At 39.6% G+C, this 9731-nt stretch overlaps 1 protein-coding gene across 1 annotated transcript; it reads left to right on the top strand.

Moving 5' to 3' along the window:
- Window positions 1-9731, top strand: LOC121765105 (brefeldin A-inhibited guanine nucleotide-exchange protein 2-like). The gene is made up of 11 exons (XM_042161145.1): window positions 1-1412; window positions 2289-2606; window positions 2994-3336; window positions 3425-3847; window positions 3931-4220; window positions 4554-4827; window positions 6496-6995; window positions 7130-7451; window positions 7570-7912; window positions 8023-8699; window positions 8898-9731. The coding sequence occupies exons 1-11, from the start codon at window positions 229-231 to the stop codon at window positions 9507-9509; spliced, it is 5286 nt and encodes a 1761-aa protein (XP_042017079.1). The 5' UTR covers window positions 1-228; the 3' UTR covers window positions 9510-9731.

Raw genomic sequence — 9731 nt, 5'->3', positions numbered from 1 at the left:
TTAGGTGGTAAACCTCTGGGGCTTTTCCGTCATTCAAACTACCGTGCATAAAAAAGAGTAAAAACTTCCGTTCCATTTCAGATCACCGCCGATTAGCATGGTACCACCACCACCACGACCGCCGCGCTACTGAAAAAATAGAATTCCACCGCCACTTCCACCACAATCACCACGACGGACATCATCACCGATCCGGATCCACCCGCTCCTCACTTTGATTCTCCGGGAATGGCTTCTGCGGGAGCCGATTCCCGCCTATCTAAAGTCCTACTCCCATCGCTCGAAAAAATCATCAAAAACGCCTCATGGAGAAAGCACTCCAAACTCTCCACGGAGTGCAAATCCGTTGTCGAACGCCTCACCACTCCCAATCAACCCCCATTCTCTTCCGCCGAATCCAAATCCGAGTCGCCACGGTCTCCACACCCCGGAGTTCTCCTCGACCTCTCATTATCCGATTCCGAGCTCATTCTCAGCCCGCTGATCAATGCGCTCGCGTCCGATCACCTCAAGCTCGTGGAACCCGCGCTCGATGCGGTGCAGAAATTGATCGCTCACGGCTACCTACACGGGGAGGCAGACACGAGTGGCGGCGACGATGCGAAATTGCTTTCGAAATTGATCGTCTCTGCGTGTAAATGTCATGATACAGGGGATGAGACGGTGGAATTGCTGGTGATCAAGGCGCTTCTGTCTGCTGTTACGTCGGTCGCGCTACGGATCCACGGCGACTGTTTGTTGCAGGTGGTGAGGACCTGTTATGACGTTTATTTAGGCAGTAAGAATGTGGTGAATCAGACGACTGCGAAGGCGTCTTTGGTTCAGATGCTAGTTATTGTGTTTAGGAGAATGGAGGCTGATTCGTCGACTGTGCCGGTGAATCCGATTGTGGTGGCGGAGCTCACGCAGCCAATGGAGAAAGCTGATGCTGATGGTTCGATGACTGTGTTTGTACAGGGATTTATTACTAAGATAATGCAGGATATTGATGGTGTTTTTAGTCCGAGTACACCGAAGAGCATTATAGGATCGGGGGCTGGGGTGCATGATGGGGCATTTGAGACTAAGACCTCGACCGTGGAAGGCACTAATCCTACAGATTTATTGGATTCAACGGATAAGGATATGCTAGATGCCAAGTACTGGGAGATCAGTATGTATAAGACGGCGTTGGAGGGAAGGAAAGGGGAATTGGCAGATGGTGAAGGGGATGACCATTTGGAGGTCCAAATTGGTAATAAGTTGAGGCGGGATGCTTTTCTGGTATTCCGAGCTTTGTGTAAGCTCTCTATGAAGACTCCACCAAAAGATGTGCTGGCGGACCCTCGGGCAATGAAGGGGAAGATTCTGGCTCTGGAGTTGCTCAAGATTTTGTTGGAGAATGCTGGGGCAATATTTAGGACAAATGAACGGTATTCAATGCTCAACTTCCTTCCATTGTTTGCATGACTACCTAAGCATGTTTTCTTTTCTGTTTATTGGATTGGGGGACTTTCTCAGGTTTTGTTTGCTGTTTGTGAACTGTAATAATAGCATGCATAGTGTGACCATGGAGTTTCTGCTTTTATAAATGCAGGTAGAATCAACAATGCTTGTACAACTTTTTCATGATATACATTGTTAAGTAGCAGTTAGTAGTTTGCCACATTGCTAGAAATTACCTGCATTATCAGTTTAGAGAGTGCAATTAACTTAGGATAGTTGAACTGCAATATGTTGCTCCATAATAGTCCTGAGTAAATGTTGGTTTGAGGCTGAGGCACATATTGGACTTTGAACATTTTTTTGATGGGGGAGGGTTGGTTGGATTTTGAAATAAGTATACAGAATCACACATTATTCACTATTATCCTATTTTCAGACTTTAAGTTAACATCTAAGATTTGATATGCTAACTATTCGTTTGTATCGTACAAAAAGACATACATACATGCATATATACATGTGCTTATACACATGCGTATACGTGTGAATTAAATTATCCAGAATCTTGTCAGGGCACGCCCCTGGTGGTTTGAGATTTTGGATTAGATAGGAATACTGCAGCTATGATGTGCTTATCAATTTATCATAGGTCTCTTTATTCATGCCAATTAAGTTATTCTCACATAAGTTTGTATCCTTCTCTAATTTTGACCAGTGGCATTGACTCTAGGTTTTGAGTTAAGTCCCATTGTTTACATGATGTATTGTTATTCCATCTTTCTTAACCCTTGTTTTCTCTCTTTTCTGATTTTTTTTTCTGTTGTTTTTCCATCTATAATCATCGTACTCTTGCTTTTCCGCAGATTTTTAGATGCTATAAAGCAGTATTTATGCTTGTCGCTTTTGAAGAACACCGCCTCGACCCTTATGATCATTTTCCAGCTCTCATGCTCGATATTTGTAAGTTTGGTCTCAAGATTTCGAGCTGGACTGAAGGCCGAAATTGGAGTATTTTTTCCTATGATTATCCTGAGAGTATTAGAAAATGTTGCACAACCTAATTTTCACCAAAAGGTAACAGTGCTTCGGTGTCTTGAGAAGCTCTGTGGTGATTCACAGATCATGATCGACATATTCCTTAACTATGACTGTGATGTTAACGCTTCAAATATTTTTGAGAGGTATAATTTTGACATGGCTCTCTTTATTTGTTATTGTTGAAGTCGCATTAATATTATTTGCAGTTTTTTGACATTATTCAAAGGAAGGGCATTTTTGTGTATATGCGGTGTCTTTTAGTTGTCCATAACACACTTAATGTACTTTTAGATCATATTCCGAAATCAGTTTTGTTATTAAATCTCTGTTGCCTTTTATTGTTGGAAATGGCATAGTAGGGTAAGAGGTTATTTGATTGGTTAGTGATATATTTTTTGAAAAAATCTCTTAAAGTTTAGTTATCTGGCCTAATTCTATTTTCTTTATGTGAAGATAAATTTTGGTCAAAACAACACAATCATAAGATGAAGTTCTTAATTTGCACTCTTTATTTTGTTCCGGTATTCCAGGACAGTCAATGGACTACTTAAAACTGCGCAAGGTGTTCCACCTGGTGTTGTAACTACACTCCAGCCTCCACAAGATGTTTCCTTGAAGCTAGAAGCTATGAGATGCTTGGTTGGTATTTTGAAGTGCATGGGTGACTGGATGAACAAACAATTGCGGATTCCCGACACTCACATTCCGAATAAACTTGAAGCGGTGGATAACAGTTCTGATCCTGGAAGTTCTCCTCTGACAAATGCCAATGCAGATGAATCATCTGAAGCATCAGATAGCCACTCTGAAGCAAGTGAGGTTTCTGATGTCTCAACAATCGAGCAGCGTCGTGCATATAAACTTGAACTTCAGGTCCAGTTCCATAAATAAGTTTTTTTACTGCAGTAACTAGTTGCCACTCCAAATTATAACAGTGGTCTCCTTTTTAATTATATTGCAGGAGGGCATCTCTCTATTTAATCGTAGTCCCAAGAAAGGAATTAATTTCCTAATAAATGCTAAGAAGGTGGGGGACTCTCCAGAAGAGATAGCAGAATTCCTTAAGAATGCATCTGGCTTGAATAAAAGTCTGATTGGTGACTATTTGGGTGAAAGAGAAGATTTATCACTGAAAGTGATGCATGCATATGTTGATTCCTTTGATTTTCAAGATGTGGAGTTTGATGAGGCAATAAGACTCTTCCTACAAGGCTTTAGACTTCCAGGTGAAGCACAGAAGATTGATCGTATTATGGAAAAGTTTGCTGAACGGTACTGCAAATGTAATCCAAAAGCCTTTATAAGTGCCGACACAGCTTATGTGCTTGCCTACTCTGTCATAATGCTAAACACTGATGCACATAACCCCATGGTTAAGGTCAAGGTACTGTGTGACTCTTCTATGTGGGATTTTTTTGCGTGATGTCATCTATTTTTGCAGCTTCTTACATTTTTCTGTTTATATAGATGTCTGCTGAGGATTTCATAAGGAACAATCGTGGAATTGATGATGGGAAAGATTTACCTGAGGAGCAATTGAGATCATTGTTTGAGCGCATATCAAGGAATGAGATCAAAATGAAAGAAGATAAACTGTCCATCCAACAGCCACAATCTGTGAACTCAAACAGACTGTTAGGGTTAGATGCCATACTGAATGTTGTAATCCGCAATCGAGGTGGTGACAGCATGGGGACTGGTGATAACCTTATTAAAAACATGCAGGAGCAATTCAAAGAAAAGGCTAGCAAATCAGAGTAAGATATATTATAAAATTTCATCATTGGCTTGGGACTTGATGTGCAACTGTTGACTATAGGATATCTATCACTATATCCTTGCTTCTTTTCCTTCTCATGGCCCTTCATCTTTACTCGAGACAGTCTTTGTAAATCTTGTCCCATTTTACACTCACCTGACAGGCAAAAGTTATTCCTGTACTGTGGGAAATGATGGTCAGGATTTGATGAATTCAATAATACCAGAACGAATATTTAAGACACTTTTTCCTGTCAAATTTAATGACTTTTGCTAGTTTTCTAGGATGTGTAAACCAATATGACAATATACTTGCATTTTGGTAAATGCAGGTCAGTTTATTATCCTGCAACAGATGTTGTGATTCTCAGATTTATGATAGAGGCATGTTGGGCTCCTATGCTGGCTGCCTTCAGTGTTCCTCTTGACCAAAGTGATGATGAAGTTGTAATAGCTCTATGCTTGGAAGGCTTTCGCAGTGCAATCCATGTTACCGCAGCAATGTCTATGAAAACTCAAAGAGATGCTTTTGTGACATCGCTAGCCAAATTTACCTCCCTCCATTCACCAGCAGATATTAGACAAAAAAATATTGATGCAATCAAGGTAGTTAATTCTTGTCTGCTTATCATTAAAATCATTAAGGTAGTCTAAATGAATCTAGTGATACAAATAAAAGTAGCAGTTCTTTTTTCAAATTTCTGTTACTTCTAATATTAGTTGGATCACATGGCATATAGAAGTTAAAAGGTAGCTCCACCAGTGTCTTAATATGTATGACTTCCCTGCCTCTCCAGAGCAGTGGGAACAAACCTTGCACCAGCCATAAGCATCAAGTTCAAATAATTTTCTCTACAATTACAAAAAATTGTAGTTCCATGTTCATCAATGCAACTCTGGTCCATTTTGAGTTCTGCTCTTTAGCTACTGTGTTTTCATATCCTATCTCTACTATGGATGTTTATTCCTCTCACTGATCCCTGCAACCTCCTAGTTCGTCTGCATGTGAAACCTTCTTTTGTTGACTCCTCTGCAGGACTCTACTCATGGCTGTTCTGTATATTGCCTGTGCTTATAAGAACTTATCTGTAATCATTGTCATCTTCCCAGCATTTTGTCTCTCTACTTTACCAGTATCTGTTCATCAATAAGAACCTTTTCTTTCGTAGTGGCAGTATGCTTATCCTTTAGCTACTTCTATGACTTCTCATTCAAGTAAAAAAATCTGGCAGAGTTCTAAACTGCTGCTGCCTAGGCTTGGCCTAGCGGCTGTCATGCTTCTATCCTAATTGGCCTAATAAGGTGCTGTCTCACCTAGGTGTCAGCAGGCACTATCTGGGCCTTTATTTATTTTTGTCTTTCTCATTATTGTTTTATCTTTTAAAGTTGATTGTTTTTATTTGTTACTATCTACTCCCTCTGTCCCAACTAAGTTGGGTCACTTCTTTTGGGACACGGAGATTAAGAAATTGTGGTGAATGAGTTAAATGATGATAAAATAAAATAGGAGAGAGGAAAAAAGTAGGAGAGATAAGAGAGAGTAAAGTAGGTGATGGATTAAAGTAAGAGTGATTAAATGTTTTGTTTTTTTGTCAAAAAGGAAATGACTCAACTTTGTTGGGACCTAGTTGGGACGGAGGGAGTATTATTTATATTAGAATTTAGATTTTTTAACATCAATCACTAGATTGAGTTAGAAAGTATACGTATACTAACCAAATCTGCCGGAGTCTCAAAAAGGTAAATAACTAAATATCAGTGATACTAATTTTACTTCTTAAACAGCACCTATATTACTCATTTTCTGATGATTTAGTTTGACTTACATCACTGACTTTGATTGTATCCTATTTTTGTATCTTAGAATTCAAAACTAGGAAAAAGTATAGATAGACTCAAAATACAGTGAAAATAAAATTTTACCTCAGAAATGTATAGAAGTCACAATTTCATTACCGAGCCTAGGTCCCTTTGGCACCAGGCCTCAATCTGCAATCTCGAGGACCTTGGATTTTTTACAACACCAGCATGTGGAGCATATTCCTCTAAACTTAATGCAGAGAGTAGCTAGTAGATGTAGTTGGCGACTACTTGAGTTCAATAATTGCATGCCTCTGAAATATATTGGTAGCTGAATTTCTGCAAATTGAACTATGTCTTATGAAATCATGTATAAATCTGGGCTTGCTTGAAATTTAGATATGATTATGATCTGGTATAATTTTATTGGATCTTTATAGCAAATCTGATCAAATCTCTTACTTCCATCAACAGGCAATAGTAACAATAGCAGATGAGGATGGGAATCACCTACAGGAGGCGTGGGAGCATATCTTAACATGCGTTTCAAGGTTTGAACACTTGCATCTGTTGGGTAAAGGTGGTCCCCCTGATGCTACTTTTTTTGCAATTCCTGAGAATGAACTGGACAAATCCAAACCAGCCAAATCAAATACTCTTCCTGTTCTGCGAAAGAAAGGACCTGGGAAAATTCAGAATGCAGCCTCACCTGTGAGGAGGGGATCATATGATAGTGCTGGTATTGCTGGTAATGTGGCTGCTGGAATTACATTTGAACAGATTAACAACTTGGTCTCTAACTTGAACATCATAGAACAAGTTGGTGATGTGAACCGCATATTCATACGGAGCCAAAAGCTAAACAGTGAGGCTATAATTGATTTTGTCAAGGCTCTTTGCAAGGTATCTATGGATGAATTGCGATCCACATCTGATCCACGTGTTTTCAGCATCACAAAGATAGTTGAGATCGCGTATGTTACTCAACTTTTATTTTTCTTTGTTTTTCCATAACATTTTTTCCAAGAACTAGTCTTCTGTCACCTCGTTTTTTCTTTCTTTTTTTTTTGGCTACATAAGTTTATGTTGTTCTCCCCATCATTGACAGGCACCATAACATGAACCGCATCAGGCTTGTCTGGTCCAAGATTTGGCATGTGCTCTCTGAATTTTTTGTAACCATTGGCTGTTCAGAAAACCTTTCAATTGCAATATTTGCAATGGACTCATTGCGCCAATTATCAATGAAATTCTTGGAGAGGGAGGAGTTGGCAAACTATAATTTTCAGAATGAGTTTATGAAGCCTTTTGTAATTGTGATGCGCAAGAGTAATGCTGTCGAAATCAGAGAATTGATTATCAGATGTGTTTCTCAGATGGTGTTGTCCCGTGTAACCAATGTGAAATCAGGATGGAAGAGCATGTTCATGGTTAGTCTTCTGCAATTGTTTTACTTTCTTAACCATTGGTTTAGTTTATGAATCATTAATCCATACACATGGATTCATTTAGCATTAATTATTACATTTATTTTTTGCATACTTTCAGGTCTTTACAACAGCAGCTTATGATGATCATAAAAACATTGTACTCCTTGCCTTTGAAATAACTGAGAAGATTTTGCGCGACTATTTTTCTTATATCACTGAAACTGAGACCACTACTTTCACAGATTGCGTAAATTGCCTTATTGCATTTACCAATAGTAGATTCAATGAAGACATTAGTCTAAATGCCATTGGCTTCCTCCGTTTCTGTGCTGCAAAACTTGCTGAAGGAGACCTAGGCAAGGAAATTTCAGGAAAGGTTGCTCCAACTTCACCGAAGATCGACAATGAGGAAGCTGCTAATAAGGTGGATCATCTTTATTTATGGTTTCCTTTGCTGGCAGGTATGGGATTTTTTTTTGTATATTTATAAATTAATCAAGATTTAGAACTTGTTTTACCCTGATATTCTCCTAAAATTATGATTTTAATTTGACCCCTAACTACATACCAGGCCTATCTGAGCTCAGCTTTGATCCGAGGCCTGAAATCAGGAAAAGTTCTCTACAAATACTCTTTGATACTCTACGCAACTATGGCAAACATTTTTCATTGGCATTATGGGAAAAGGTGTTTGAATCTGTGTTATTTAGGATCTTCGACGATGCTCGGCGTGCTATTGATCCATCCCTTGCTAGATCCCCAAGTAACATGACTGATGGCAATGCGGAGGAACTTGATCAAAATTCATGGCTGTATGAGACATGCACGTTGGCTCTTCAACTGGTTGTTGATCTTTTTGTTAAATTTTATGATACTGTCAGCCCCCTACTGAAGAAAGTATTGTCGTTATTAGTTAGTTTTATCAAACGTCCTCATCAAAGCCTTGCTGGAATTGGTATTGGTGCTTTTGTTCGTTTAATGAGTAATGCTGGAGAACTGTTTTCTGAAGAGAAGTGGCTTGAGGTGGTTTTGTCTCTCGAAGAAGTCGCCAGGGAAACACTCCCTGACTTTTCTATTGTGCTCAACGAAGATGATAAAATCAGGGACCGTGAAGAAGATACAAAGGATGATAGCCATGATGAATCTACTGGGACAATTGATTATGCGGGTAATTCGAGCAGGCATCATTTATATGCAGCTATATCGGATGTGAAGTGCCGAGCAGCCATTCAGCTATTATTAATACAGGTGCAATTTACATCACTTTTAAACTTATATCTTTCCTGAACTCACTGTCTGTGTTGTTCCTCAAGTAGAGGGGCTACCGCATGCGTGATGAATCATTACCAATTTAGAAATAGTACATCGATATCTATTTCTTGTATAAAAGTCTTGTTAAACGGCGTAAAATTGCTACTGATGGATTACTTTCTATGATTGTTGCAGGCAATTTCGGAGATTTATACAATGTATAGAGCTCAACTATCAGTTAAAAACACTGTTATCCTCTTTGACGCCATTCATTCTGTCGCCCTTCATGCTCACAAGACAAACAGTGACGCCTCTCTACGGCGAAAGCTGCAAGAACTTGGGTCCGTGACGCAACTGCAGGACCCTCCTCTACTCCGCCTCGAGAATGAATCCTATCAAATTTGCCTCACATTTCTGCAGAATCTTGTTCTTGACAAGCCTCCCAGTTATGAAGAGTCAGAAGTCTCATCTCATCTCATGAACCTCTGCAAGGAGGTCTTGCAATTCTACATCGAAGTCGCATGCTCAGTCCAGACGCCTGATTCATTGCTCGACAGGAAGCCCTTGCGGATGATACCCTTGAGTTCCAGCAGGCGCAAAGAACTGGCTGCACGAGCACCTCTTATCGTCGCAACTCTGCAGGCCATGAGTAGCATAGAGTATTATTCGTTGGAGAAGAACTTGGCTTCCTTCTTCCCCCTGCTCGCGAGCTTAATAAGCTGTGAGCATGGATCCAACGAGGTTCAACTGGCACTTAGTGAAATGCTTAGCTCAACAGTGGGTCCAGTTTTGCTACGTTCATCCTGATCTACATGTCTCTAGAGATGTAAGATTATTTTCTCAAGAATTTTCCATAATATTGGACAGTAATAGTTTAGGAAATATAAAAATTGCACTATAATGTATTTAGAGATGAACAAGTGCAGCAGCAATTAATTGACCACGGATAGTGTCCAGTTACAGGAGCCCCAGAGATAGGTGTACGTTTCTATTGTTTCGGCTATGAAATAATTTGTCCTTTCAGTTGCA

Source organism: Salvia splendens, chromosome 14, assembly GCF_004379255.2.
Source record: "Salvia splendens isolate huo1 chromosome 14, SspV2, whole genome shotgun sequence".
Taxonomy (NCBI): Eukaryota; Viridiplantae; Streptophyta; class Magnoliopsida; order Lamiales; family Lamiaceae; genus Salvia; species Salvia splendens.
This window is presented reverse-complemented; position numbering and strand designations above follow the sequence as displayed.

Coding starts and splice junctions, on each gene's coding strand:
- LOC121765105 (XM_042161145.1), top strand. CDS start 229: ATGGCTTCTGCGGGAGCCGATTCCCGCCTATCTAAAGTCCTACTCCCA. Junction 3,337..3,424: donor CATATAAACTTGAACTTCAG/GTCCAGTTCCAT, acceptor ATTATATTGCAG/GAGGGCATCTCTCTATTTAA. Junction 6,996..7,129: donor ACAAAGATAGTTGAGATCGC/GTATGTTACTCA, acceptor CATCATTGACAG/GCACCATAACATGAACCGCA.